The sequence below is a fragment of the Palaemon carinicauda genome, chromosome 12, assembly GCF_036898095.1.
Source record: "Palaemon carinicauda isolate YSFRI2023 chromosome 12, ASM3689809v2, whole genome shotgun sequence".
Taxonomy (NCBI): Eukaryota; Metazoa; Arthropoda; class Malacostraca; order Decapoda; family Palaemonidae; genus Palaemon; species Palaemon carinicauda.
In genome coordinates, this window is record NC_090736.1 from 139,640,340 (window position 1) to 139,655,339 (window position 15,000).

Below are 15,000 nucleotides of genomic sequence, written 5' to 3' on the forward strand. Positions count from 1 at the left end.
AGTTTCACTGAACCTCCGTCACATGACTTATCATTTTTCTTTCCATAGATTTTTTAGTTTTAACTAGCTTATATCCCTGCTTGGTGATCTGTTAGACTGGGGTTCGAGTCCCGCTCAAACCTGTTAGTTCCTTTGGTCGGTGTAACCTCACTATCCTTGTGAGCTAAGGAGGAGGGTTTGGGGGAGCTATAGATCTACATGCTGAGTCATCAGCAGCCATTTCCTGCCCCTACCTGGGCCTATCTTGGGTGGAAAGAGGGCTTGTGTGCTGATCATATTGGTATACAGTCATTCTCTCGGGGGTATTGTCCTGCGAGCTAGGGCATTGTCATCGTCCTTTGGCTCTGCCGTTCATGAGTTACCTTTAAACCAATCCACTTTCTCAGCAAGGATGAAATACATGGGTAGACTATGGGTAATAAATGTATAATAAATTCAAATTATTTTTTTTAATACACATTTTTCTTTGGATTTATAATTAGATTCTTAGTTATATTTTCTACAAAATTTAGGCCAATTATTTTAGAAATGATGGTTTATCTGTGAAAACAATGTGAGAGAGAGAGAGAGAGAGAGAGAGAGAGAGAGAGAGAGAGAGAGAGAGAGAGAGAGAGAGAGGACGAGCATAAAGCATGAAACACGAGCATCCCAATTAATCAAGAAAGTCTTGGCCGAACGTTAAAAGTTATTTTCTCTTATCTTCGACTCGAAAAAAAAAAATGAACAAAAAAAGGATTAATTTACTAAGGCCGTTCAAAAGAACATTATCAACATGTGTAAACAGAATCTTTTAACGTCAATTTTCTCTTTTGGAGTCCTTGGGCTTATATCCTCCTACTTTTCCGACTAGGGTTGCAGCCTAGCAATTAATAATAATAATAATAATAATAATAATAATAATAATAATAATAATAATTTTCAAAAGGTAGGGGGGGGGATGGGGGTAGGAATGGGGCAGTTGTAGGGGTAAGGGGGGGGACGTAAAGTCAACAAGATTTAATGTTTTTTCGGTCTGGACAGATGTTACTTTCACGATTGGGAGACATTAGCATGTCTTATATGACCCCCCCCCCCAAAAAAAAGAGACATTTCTTCAAAGTTGATTTTATGGTTATTTCTGCTTCTTATTAATACATTTCTAACCTATGTCCTTTAAAATTATATGTATGAAGCAAGGTCTAAACATGAAAGCCATATTGTAGTTTCTGTCGTAAAAAATCCATTATTCTTAAGATATTCCTTCACTATTATTAATTCAGTGATAAATATTAACGACATTTTATTTCATGATTTTTATATTTTTTATTTATATTATTGTGGGTAAATTGTTTCAAACCTCTCTTATATTACTTTTCATCAAGTATTTGAAAGTACGATTTTTAGAAGGGAAGATTATCCAGATTTACGGTTCTTCTTTCTTATAATTCTAAAATACTCTTTATTATCCGGACAGAAAAAGGGATATACTATACATTATATATATATATATATATATATATATATATATATATATATATATATATATATATATATATATATATATATGTACAGTATGTATATATTTAAACATACATATTTATATTACAATATATATATACACACACACACACACACACATATATATATATATATATATATATATATATATATATATATATATATATATATATATATATATATATATATATATATATATATATATATATATATATATGTTCATTCATATTTTTATATACAGTGTATATAAATATATATATATATAAATTATATATATATATATATATATATATATATATATATATATATATATATATATATATATATATATATATATACATGTATATACACATATATATACATATATATACATACATATTTTTATGTACAGTATATATAAATATATATGTATGAAAAAATATAGAGAGAAAAATGTGGAAGTAAAGCGCAAGGTACGTGAGGCAAAGAGGGCCGCTGACCTAAGGTGGGGTCAGTCATATGAAGAGAATAAGAAGAAGTTTTGGAAAGAAGTGAAGAGAGAAAGGAAAGCTGGCTCAAGAATTGAAGAGACAGTGAAAGATGGAAATGGAAGGTTGTTAAAAGGAGAGGAGGCAAGGAAAATATGGGTGGAATATTTTGAAAGTTTATGGAAGAATGTTGAGGATAATAGGGAGGCAGATATAATTGCTGTTGCAGGTGTTGAGGTGCCGGTGATGGGAGATGAGAATGAGAGAGAGATTACAATAGAGGAAGTGAGGAGAGCACTAGATGAAACAAGAGTAGGAAAAGCATCTGGTATGGATGGTGTGAGAGCTGAGATGTTGAAGAAAGGGGGTGTGACTGTACTTGAATGGTTGGTGAGATTGTTTAATGTGTGTTTTGTGTTGTCAATGGTACCAGTAGATTGGGTTTGTGCATGTATTGTACCACTATATAAGGGTAAGGGAGAGGTGCAGGAGTGTTGTAATTCAAGAGGTGTTAGTTTGTTGTGTGTAGTTGGAAAAGTGTATGGTAATGATTAATAGGATTAAGGATAAAACAGAGAATGCAATCTTAGAAGTACAGGGTGGTTTTAGAAGAGGTAGGGGTTGTATGAATCAGATTTTTACAGTTAGGCAGATATGCGACAAACATTTAGCAAAAGGTAAGGAGGTGTATGTCGTGTTTATGGATCTGGAGAAAGCGTATGATAGAGTTGATAGGGAAGCAATGTGGAATGTGATGAGGTTATATGGAGTTGGTGGAAGGTTGTTGCAAGCAGTGAAAAGTTTCTACAAAAGTAGTAAAGCTTGTGTTAGAATAGGAAAGGAAATGAGTGATTGGTTTCCGGTGAGAGTGGGCCTGAGACAGGGATGTGTGATGTCGCCGTGGTTGTCTAACTTGTATGTTGATGGAGTGGTGAGAGAGGTGAATACTAGAGTGCTTGGACGAGGATTAAAACTGGTAGACGAGAATGACCATGAATGGGAGGTAAATCAGTTGTTGTTTGCGGATGATACTGTACTGGTTGCAGACACAGAAGAGAAGCTTGACCGACTAGTGACAGAATTTGGAAGGGTGTGTGAGAGAAGGAAGTTGAGAGTTAATGTGGGTAAGAGTAAGGTTATGAGATGTATGAGAAGGGAAGGTGGTGCAAGGTTGAATGTCATGTTGAATGGAGAGTTACTTGAGGAGGTCGATCAGTTTAAGTACTTGGGGTCTGTTGTTGCAGCAATTGGTGGAGTGGAAGCAGATGTACGTCAGAGAGTGAATGAAGGTTGCAAAGTGTTAGGGGCAATTAAGGGAGTAGTAAAAAATAGAGGGTTGGGCATGAATGTAAAGAGAGTTCTATATGAGAAAGTGATTGTACCAACTGTGATGTATGGATCGGAGTTGTGGGGAATAAAAGTGATGGAGGGACAGAAATTGAATGTGTTTGAGATGAAGTGTCTAAGGAGTATGGCTGGTGTATCTCGAGTAGATAGGGTTAGGATCGAAGTGGTGAGGGTGAGAACGGGTGTAAGAAATGAGTTAGCTGCTAGAGTGGATATGAATGTGTTGAGGTGGTTTGGCCATGTTGAGAGAATGGAAAATGGCTGTCTGCTAAAGAAGGTGATGAATGCAAGAGTTGATGGGAGAAGTACAAGAGGAAGGCCAAGGTTTGAGTTGATGGGAGAAGTACAAGAGGAAGGCCAAGGTTTGGGTGGATGGATGGTGTGAAGAAAGCTTTGGGTGATAGGAGGATAGATGTGAGAGAGGCTGGAGAGCGTGCTAGAAATAGGAATGAATGGCGAGCGATTGTGACGCAGTTCCGGTAGGCCCTGCTGCTTCCTCCGGTGCCTTAGATGACCGTGGAGGTAGCAGCAGTAGGGGATTCAGCATTATGAAGCTTCATCTGTGGTGGATAACGGGGGAGGGTGGGCTGTGGCACCCTAGCAGTACCAGCTGAACTCGGTTGAGTCCCTTGTCAGGCTGGGAGGAACGTAGAGAGTAGAGGTCCCCTTTTTGTTTTCTTTCATTTTTTGATGTTGGCTACCCCCCAAAATTGGGGGAAGTGCCTTGGTATATGTATGTATTATGTATATATATATATATATATATACATAAATATACATATATACATATATATACATACACACACACACACACACACACATATATATATATATATATATATATATATGTGTGTGTGTGTGTGTGCTTGTTAAGTTAAGGCAAAAGAAAAACATATTTGGTTTGTTGTAGATGCGCAGTGCATCCCGCTGCGCATCTATTATGTCAGTCAGTTCGTTATGCAGTCAGGCTTCTCCTGATGGAAGAGTTATTAAAATCCATTCAGACTTCACTAAAAGTAGTGGAAGAAGGACAAAATGACATTAGAAGTCGTCTAGAATCTCTAGAAAGTGAAAAAAAGACAAAAATAGTGGTACAAGACCCAAACATGGGTTTGATAGTGATGCGTCTTGGGAAGGCCGCAGAATAGTAAGAGAGTATCATGTGTCCCTGACGTCCCCCGGTTATCCAGCAAAACAGCAACAGGCTTTCTTTGGTCTGTTGTTGAATTCTCCTCTCTCTCTCTCTCTCTCTCTCTCTCTCTCTCTCTCTCTCTCTCTCTCTCTCTCTCCCTCTCTGACAGGCAGGATAGAGAGTATCCTGTGTCCCTGACATCCCCCGGTTATCCAGCAAAACAGCAACAGGCTTTCTTTGGTCTGGTGTTGAATCTCTCTCTCTCTCTCTCTCTCTCTCTCTCTCTCTCTCTCTCTCTCTCTCTCTCTCTCTCTCTCCAATTCTTTCTTTTTTCCTGCTCCACTACTTCGTTATCATTATAACATTTTAGTTTTTTATGGCTATTCTTTCGGCCCTCATTTAGATTTGCTTAAAAAGCAGTTACTTAACAACAAACTGTTGGAAAGTACTGCTAATATGAGGGAGGAAGAATAAGGACCCCCTTTCCAGGTCACAACCCCTAGCTGAGGGCAAGACCCCGGATCCCCTTCCCAGGTCGCAACACCTAGCCGGGGACAAGCCCCCGGACCCCCTTCCCAGGTCATAACACATAGCAGCGGACCCCCTTCCCAGGTCACAATTCCTAGCCGGGGGCAAGCCCCCAGATCCCCTTCCCAGGTCACAACACCTAGCCAGGGGCAAGCCCCCGTAACCCCTTCCCAGGTCACAACACCTAGCCGGGGGCAAGCCCCCGGACCCCCTTCCCAGGCCACAACACCTAGCCGCGGACCCCCCTCCCAGGTCACAACCCCTAGCTGGAGGAAAGCCCCCAGACCCCCTTCCCAAGTCACAACACCTAGCCGGGGCAAGCCCTCGGACCCCCTTCTCAGGCCACAACACCTAGCCGCGGACCCCATTCCCAGGTCACAACCCCTAGTTGGGTAAAAGTCCCCAGACCCCCTTCCCAGGTCACAACACCTAACGGGGGCAAGCCCCCGGACCCCCTTCCCAGGTCACAACCTCTAGCCAGGGGCAAGCCCCCGGACCCCCTTCCCATGTCACAAGACCTAGCCGGGGGCAAGCCCCCGGACTCCCTTCCCAGGTCACAACACTTAGCCGCGGACCCCCTTCCCAGGTCACAACACTTAGCCGCGGACCCCGTTCCCAGGTCACAATACCTAGCCGGGGACAAGCCCCCGGAGCCCCTTCCCAGGTCACAACACTTAGCCGGGGGCAAGCCTCTGGACCTCCTTCCCAGGTCACAACACCTAGCCGTGGGCAAGCCCCCGGACCCCCTTCCTAGGTCACAACACCTAGCCGTGGGCAAGCCCCCGGACCCCCTTCCCAGGTCACAATACCTAGCCGGGGGCAAGCCTCCGGACCCCCTTCCCAGGTCACAGCCCCTAGACGGGGGCAAGCCCCCGGACCCCCTTCCCAGGTCACAACACCTAGGCGGGGGCAAGCCCCCGGACCCCCTTCCCAGGTCACAACCCCTAGCTGGGGGCAAGCCCCCAGACTCCCTTCCCAGGTCATGAACTTGTACTGGCAAGAGGTAATGTTGAACTGCGCACTCTAAAAACATTAAAACTAAAGAAATTAATGACTTAGTTTTATGACAAGGTGTAATGGTCTTTTTTTCCCCTGTCCAAAATAATGGTTACCTCCACCAAGCAAAGGGGGAATCTTGGCCCAGAGGGGGAAATATTATCCTGGGACAAAGTTCCCTAGGGGGGATATATATCCTGGGCCATATTATCACCTGGGAGAATTTCGGACGGGGGGAAAAACAGACCATTACACTGGAAAGACAGAAAGGGATTTTAAGTCGGATGCAATCCTCTTAAGGCTCAAGGCTTTTACCCCACAATGAATTATTTTGTTTACGATCATTTTTTTCATTATTCTTTTTAGCCTTACACAATTTCTCCATTCCTTTCTTCAATTTTGCTTTCCAAACTCTTCACTATCACTTAGAAATTAATGAAATAAGAGCTTTTTTTGGTTTACGAGAATCGTACTATGTATTCAGTTGAAGTTGTTGAATGGAAAATGCCACCGATGTCTACAGCAGTAATATTATTATTAAAAGACTTCTCTTTTATAAAATACAATCATAATTAAGTTTTGTTTCCAAGAAACTCTATATAAAAACCAACATTTGTATCCATAATCAATATTTGGTGTTACAATTAGTCCAAAGGGACTAAGAAAGAGTTTGTTTGGGCGGAGTCACGTAAACAGATTAGTGAAGATTGTGATCTTAGTCCCAGTATAATTTATCTCTCTTTTTCTTAATCGTATTTAATTTAAATAACGGAATAGATTTCCTCATAAGAATTTCTAATAATGAAAATATCATGTTTAGGTAAGTGTACTTCAGGAATGTCATTTTGGATTGATGACATCACAGGCTTTTTGCACTTGGCCAAAATACTTCTGACTTTTTCGATAGAAAAAAATCCTTTAAAATTCCTACGTAGCTATAATAATAGTCAATGTTAAGAGCATCTAAATTCATAATTATTAACGCTTATCAAATAATATAAATTTATCAAATAAATTAATAAGCATTGCATAAAACAATGAAGCTTGCTGATATGGAAAATATTTTCTGATGAGTAATGGCATTGATGTCTGTATCGTCCTGGATAACCTAAAGTAAAGAGACTCGGGTTTTCCGAGAGTCCTGGGTCGGGTCAAGCCCTAAGAAATCGACTCCGTTGAGGATCCTTCCTCTTGGGTGTCTTCCGATTCAGGACTACCTCTCGGTTTGGGGTTCCGAGACAGGCAGGATAGAAAGAGAGTATCCTGTCACTGACGTCCCCCGGTTATCCAGCAAAACAGCAACAGGCTTTCTTTGGTCTGTTGTTGAAATCTCTCTCTCTCTCTCTCTCTCTCTCTCTCTCTCTCTCTCTCTCTCTCTCTCTCTCTCTCTCTCTCTCTAACTATTTCTTATTCCTGCTCCTATACCACAGTTTTTTTTTAGCCATAAGTAGCTTACGTCCATGCCTCGCGATCTGTGGGACAGGGGTTCGAGTCCCGCTCAATATCGATCATTTTCTGCATAGAGTCAACGAGCCTAAAACATGAAACCCAAGATTCCCAATCCATTAAGAAGGACTCAAACGAACCAGAATGACACCCTCAATTTCGTCCAATAATGATACTTTACTTTTCTATCTCTCTTGCATAGTTTTGGTACGAAGGATTTTATCATAATTATGTCAATCAACGAGGTGAATAGTGACGCCACCTGTCAAAATAGACGTAGACTGTAACACCCCCCCCCCACCTCTCCTCATTTGTTTTCCCCCCGTCCGAAGTTCCCCCCGGGGGAAATATGGCCCATGATATATATCCCCCCGGGGGAACTTTGTCCCAGGATAATATTCCCCCCTCTGGGCTAAGATTCCCCCCTTTGCTTGGTGGAGGTAACCAATATTTTTTTTTTTTTCGTTTGCCATGGGAATCAAATTCAATGGGATTTCATAGAAAAGCCGCACAAATTGCACAAACTTAGGCAATAAATTGAGGTCACATCATATTGCGTGGATAAAAAGAACAATGAATTTTAAGCGTGCTGCTCAGTTTCTTAGTGAATTCGTATCAAACCCCTTGCAATGTTGCTTAGAAAACAAACTTGCTGATTTCGAAGGATGTGAGGGAGCAATCAAATTCTTTAGTTTAGGCCTATATATCCTCAGTTCAAAAAATTCTGAGCAGACGTAACTTTAAATCTTGAAATGCAACAACAAAATACATGTTTGTTTAAAGAATTAATGATGAAGGCTGAAGCTTATATTAGGCATTTAAAGCTATGTGATTGAATAATCTAATTGATCGTGTTACTCTAAAAATGAAATTTTTACCGTCATAAAATGAGCCAAGAATATGTTGAGATTTTTTTCTTTTTGGTAAAATAAGAAGTATGGGGTTGTAATAATGATCCTACTGCCATGCAGTTTTCGGCTGCTTATAAGAAAATTCTGATTCTTAATGATATACAGAATATTCTTCGTGGTAATTGCATACCTCTAGAATTATTCAAGCAATATTACACATCTACATAACTCGGTTGACATACATAAATCTTCTCCTAAGAACAGAATAATAGAGAATAGGTGTTTAGATGAAAGCAGTCATAACGAAGATTACTCTTACATTCCTACACCTTATCACTTTATTCTAGCGATATTGTGGGGTACATAGCAGGATTTCTTGTGTATAAACTGAAGAAATCCTTGCGTTATCAAGGCTATTTGGATTGCTTAACTGCCCATCACAATAATGCAATACAAAGGCTAATTCAGTTGAAAGATAAAGGAAAATTGATTCATCCCTCAGATGATGTTTTCCAAATCTGCCAAAGATGCGAAATATTTTTTAGGAAATCAATATCCTTCAATGGAAATTTGGACATTAGCCTTGGCAGAAAAGAGTTGCCAAAACTTGTGTATGGAGTTCTAATATATTATACAGGCAAAACCATTTTCTCCAAAATTGGATTCCCCCAACCCCACTGTTGTTATAAATCTATGGCTATGGCTGCGGCTATTATCATCACAATAAAACTACCATCACTAGGGCTGTTGACATTCTCCCTTTTTGTCTGTTTTCCTTCTAATTTTAGCGCCAAGATGCTTCACACTCAATTGTCCGAGTAGTAGCAGTGGAAACACGTGCGTCAGAATATGGAGGAGCTCACTTACCACACATATTACCAATATCTGGATAGTGGAAAGTATCCTGATGGACTAAACAAAGAAGAAAAGCGTGATATTAGAAAAAAAAGTGCAAACCCTTTTGTGTTAAAGATGGATATCTAATGCATAAACGAAAAATAAATAATGAAGTGCAGTTACGTCAAGTTCGATGAAAACGGACGTGAACCGAGTCATCAAAGCTTGTCATGAAGGCTTCGGTGGTGCACATATGGGAAGGGATAAGACCATTGGAAAAATTACTGCTAAGTATTATTTCAAGGGCATCAAAGAACTTGTTAGTGATAATGTTTTTAAATGTGACAAGTGCCAGAGAGCAAGTAATAAACCAGCAATGCAAGCCCCAGAGTTACATCCAGTTTATGTTCCTGAAAAAGTTTGGTCTCAGGTTAGAATGGACTTGATTGGACCCCTGCCCCAGACAGAGAGAGGACACTTATATTGTAGCAATGACAGACTACTTTACAAAATTTCCAGTTGCTTCACCTTTAAAACACAAGTCTGCAGCAGAAGTTGCACAGTTCTTTTTAGATACCGTTTGTGACTTTGGCTGTATAGAAACCTTGATCACCGACCAAGGAAGAGAGTTTGTCAACGAACTGAATGATATCATCTGTGCCAAGTTACAGATAGATCACAGAATTGCTTCAGCCTATCATCCACAAACAAATGGATTGTAGGAGAGATTTAATCAAACACTTGAAAGAGCTCTTATCAAATGGGTTAATGAAAAGCAGAACGATTGGGATTTGCACATAAAAAGAATTCTGTCTGGATATCGTACTTCAGTCCATGCCAGCACTGGTGTTACTCCTTTCACTGCAATGTTTAGGAGAGACCCCGTGCTTCCAGTCTACCTAGATACTCAGTCATATGAAGCGGTAGGAACTAGAGTAACGACAGCAGAGACTATTAAAGAGCTGACAGAGAGAGTGTTGTCAGAAAAAAAGGCAGCTGATGAAAAAATAACTATGAATATTGCTAAAGCTCAAAACAGGCAAAAGAAGAACTATGATGCAAGACATACATCTAATTGCAGTGGAATAGTTGAGGGCTCATAAGTACTATTAAAAAACAATAAAAATAATCACCGAATGGGAGGAAAACTAGAAGCAAAATACCTAGGTCCATATGAAGTTATTTCTCAAGTAGGCAAAAGAACGCGCAAAACTGAAAAACGTTGCAACAAATAAAGAACTAAAAAACTTGTACCACATAGTGAATTTGAAGGTCTACAAACAAAATGACACAAACAGTTTAAGGCAAGAAGATGACATCAATGGAGCAGAACCGTTCAACGCATCTGTGAAAGAGCAGCAGCAATATCCTGAACAAAAGGGAGTCCTACATATTCCAGCAGAGGAGAAAGTCCTTTTACTCATGTTTGCAGATGAGAAAGCTGTCAGAAGGGTGGAAGCAGAAGGAATACAAGTCACCGAAGATGAAATAGAGACAAGACCAGAAAAGCTTCCTGGCATGCTTGTCATGAAAAGACAAGCACTTGAATGTGTTCACAAATATATGGATGAAGATGCAATTACAACGCTTCATGCAACACTTAAGGCAAAGGAGGACGACATTCCAGGGGCATGGCTATGTCAAGAATGTACAAGAATTACGGCAGATGGACGTGAAGTGGTCGAGTGCGACTCTTGTTATGAATGGTACCACACTGCCTGCCTTGGAATACAAAATTACAAGGCCTCATGGAGTTGTCTTAAATGTAATTCAATCTCACAATCAAAGAAAAAAGAATAAATTAATGAATACATCCCCAAAATTCGGTTATTTTTAGTTGCTTTACAACCCTAGAATGCTACCCTTATTTTTTTTTGCCTGTATGCTACCTTGGGGTACAGATGTACCCTAGGGTAAAAAAAATAAATGATAAATCAGTGATTTGTTTTGAGATGTGCCTTTCTGTACTTGAAAATTTCTCTTTCAGCTGATGAGGAACCATGCAATAAAACCCTAGAATTTACTCCCATCATATCCAGCAAGTAAAATAAACATAATGGCCAACAACGGTTTTTTTTCGAGCTCATGTACAATGTATGGCATATCTGGTCAAAGCTGTCGACACCATCCTTGGTGAGGTGTAAAAGCTAATAATCTCTGGTAACACAACAGAATTTCGTATCATCTTTCTCATGCATAGTGCTTCTTAGCATCAAGTGTACTTTCTTTTTATTTTTTGCTGGACAGTACGAAAGAAGAGTAAGGTTTTCACTATATATATATATATATATATATATATATATATATATATATATATATATATATATATATATATATATATATATATATATATATATATATATTCCTAATATTTTGTCAAACTTACGGTTGATTATTTAATTCATCAAAATAGTTTCTATGTAAGGGAGGGTGGGGGAGAAATGGCCTAGGGGGGGGGGAGAAATATCTTAGGGCTGAAATTCCCCCGGGGGGAATAACAGCCCGGGCTGCTTTTCCCGGGGGGGGGGGGGGGGAATCTGGCCTAGGCTAATTTTCCCGGGGGGAATTTCAGTCAGGGGGGAAAAATTTCCTGCTACACCGGTTACATTTCGCCAGCCGTCTCTATCTTGAGCTTTTAAATCAATACTTCTCCATTCATCATCTACTTCATACATTACATGCTGTAAAATTGAAGTTTCCAAAGAATTGTATCAAACATGGTCTACTGATATTGTTTGGACCTTAGACAGTCATAATTACGAACAAACAAAAGTTATAGTGAAATCTTGGAAACTATTTGTGACTGTTCGATGGAAATTCTAGGCTGGATATTCAGGTAAAGGAATGGAAAGGTTTATAGGCCTAATAAATACGGAATATTGAATTTGAGGGTGAAAAGTCTTTTATCTTTAAAGCACATCTCAGTGACACTGTGTTCAGACTAAACTTCCGACCCCTGAAAGGTCGACTTGATATTGTTCTTGTAAATAATATGTTTTAATCGTTTAAGACTTCTTGCAACACACCAGAGAACCCGCTGCTTCCTAATAAGCTATTGCTGAGCCATAATTGAAAACAAGGTTCCTAACAGCTATGCTCTCATTGCAAAGCATCGACTCTAGAAGAGTTTAGCAATTCAAGTAACTGTCTGCTTCTTTGGACCTCATTATCCCCATTGTATAACAGGGTCGGCCTCTCGAGTCTACTCTTCGAATCTATTTATTTGATTTTCCTCTTTTGTACAGTACATTAAAACAAAATTTTAATCAATGATTTTATAAGTTAACTATTTTTTTGAAATCATATTTAAATAGGAATAGTGTTATCCAGTTTTGTCCTTTAAAAGTTAATAAACAGATTCATATTGTGTTGACTCGAAAATTAAGTAAAGGGAAAATGTGCTTTATCCAGCGAGGGATCTGCCAGTACCCAATAACTTTCGCAATAGTATCAATGGGTGCCTACCATTGGCCATCAAAATACTGATCTATTTGCTAAAAGAATATTCAATATCCATAAATAGCTATAATGATGATTATTATGAAAGGCAATTAAATTCTTAATTATCAAAATTCATAAAAAAAAAATTATGAATTTATCAACAAATCTATAAACTTTACATAAAATGTTTGAGTCTTCTTAAATGGAGAATATTTTCCGACAAGTAATGGCAGTGATATCTGTATCGTCCTCAGTGTTCGCTTAGACTCGGTGTCGACAACTACTCTTGGATTATGTGCATCGTAACCTACCGAAATTTTCACTGTGATTCCCGTAGAGTTCAACCACGATGTCTATTCGGTATCTGGGAGAACCTGGGTGGGGTTATTACCCTATAGAAAACAGACATTGTGATGATTATCCAACCTGTACATGTGATTTCTGTGATGGCTATAAGGAGCAACGTAAATTCATTTTCAAGAAAATGAAAGGATATAACTACACTGTAAATCCAGTAGTGAAATACCACCATTCCCACTGTCTCTGTGAGGAATGTAAAGATTTCTCTGACCAGCTTGTAAAGTGTACTAAGGAAATAACCCGTATGGAAAAGAACAAGAAAAAGAAGACTTCTATAGACTCTTCACCAGTGCCAGAACCAGCCCCAGCATCGCCACTTGTGACTCCAAGGACTGAGAGCACAGACTCGTCCTTGTCTGTCCCTACAACTCCTCAGCAATTAGGTGCAACTGCAGTCATCCCTCCTACCAACGAGCCTGAGTCCTCCAACGCCATGGAGACCGAACAGGGGGCCCACTCTATGGACTGCAACTGCACAGATTGCCTCCAGACACTTCTGCAAGAAGCCACTGTTATACAAGAGAACATCCCAGCTACACAGCCAAAGAAACCTCTGCCAAAATTTCGACTTTCACAGGCAAACCACGAGCTCTCTTATGCCTCTGTTGCTGCCATGGCTGCCAAGCCTGGCATGCAACTCACTGCAAGACCCAACAGGAAAGGTGACCTTATCATCTATCCCAAGGACATTGAGACAGCCAGATTCCTTCAGGAAGACTCCACCTTAACACTGCTGGATCCTGCTTTTATCAGGAAGAAGGCAGTCATTACCAGGTATCCTGTGACGATGCCTATCTCCATTGTAACCTCATGCAGCAATATTGACTGTGCTATTCGCTGCACAAGCAAGGATGACGTTCCTGTTAGACGCCTAATTGCCACCTTTATAGGTCCAGTTCCTTCCAAACTGGACTTAGGAGTCTGGGGTACTTTCCCCATCGAGGAATATACACCTGAGCCCCTTCGATGCTACAGATGCCAACGCTTTGGACATCATAAAGAAGAATGCAGAGGCCCCATTATCTGTGGTATCTGCAGCCAGCGACATAGCACAGAAGTGTGCATAAAGGCCCATAAAGAAGGGCGACAAACCACATCCAAGTGCCCCAATTGTTCCAAGCCACACCATGCTTGGAATAAGCGCTGCCCAGAGCGTCTCAAGAGGATAGCAGCTATGAAGAATACATCCTCTTCAAACCAAAACAAACCAGCTTCATCCCAGCCACCTAAAGAACAGAGAACTCCTCGCCAGAGAAGACCAACTCAGCCAACTTCTGCTCCTACTTCTACATCTACAGTAGCTCCTGCATCTACACCTACAACTGCTCCTAAAAAGGACCAGCAACGACCTGCAACTGTTCCTAGGAAAGATCAGCACCGACCTGCAACTGCTCCCCAAAGGGACCAACAACGACCTACAACTGTTCCTAAGAAGGATCAGCACCGACCTGCAACTGCTCCCCAAAGGGACCAGCAACGACCTTCATCCTCTTCCCCTTCCCAAACCTTGACTCAAGCAATTGAGTCTCTCACCTTGCAAGACCTCATACCTATCGCCTTCCAGATCCTTACCAAAGTCCTCTCCCTCTCATCAACCTCCACCTTCCAGCAACTCCTGCAACAGTTCCAGTTCTCAGCCACTGAGCAGAGATAATCCTTCCCTACTTGCAATCCTTCCCTTCCCAATTCCCTATTCCTAAATGGAGAATAGTTATTACAAGGCTGTCTTCCTCATAAGGAAACAGCTCTTGTTTTTCCTGTCTCCCACCCTCTTTCCCTGTTAACCCTCCTCTTACCCTATCCTTAGGGGGCCTTTCTCGTGCCAGCTGACCGAGCGCAGCACAGTTTTGGCCCCCTCCCCCTTTCCCATCACAAGAGCAGGAATGAACTTTTTTGTTTAAACCTACTCCTTTACTCTCCTACTAAAATTTCCTTCACTCCTCTCCCAGTCTCTTTTACTTACTGGGACTTACTACTATCAATACTTTATCCTCTTACTAAAAACTTTCTTTCGTGGACCTAAAAGGGAGACCCCCTTTTCGGGTTACTATCTACCCCTTGTCACGTCTTGTACCATTCCATTCCATTCCATCATTCA

General features: G+C 40.5%; 1 protein-coding gene across 1 annotated transcript; it reads left to right on the top strand.

Moving 5' to 3' along the window:
- Window positions 1–9,294: 9,294 nt before the first annotated feature.
- On the top strand, window positions 9,295–10,901 carry LOC137651081 (lysine-specific demethylase 5B-B-like). The gene is made up of 2 exons (XM_068384218.1): window positions 9,295–9,531; window positions 10,296–10,901. The coding sequence occupies exons 1-2, from the start codon at window positions 9,295–9,297 to the stop codon at window positions 10,899–10,901; spliced, it is 843 nt and encodes a 280-aa protein (XP_068240319.1).
- Window positions 10,902–15,000: the final 4,099 nt, after the last annotated feature.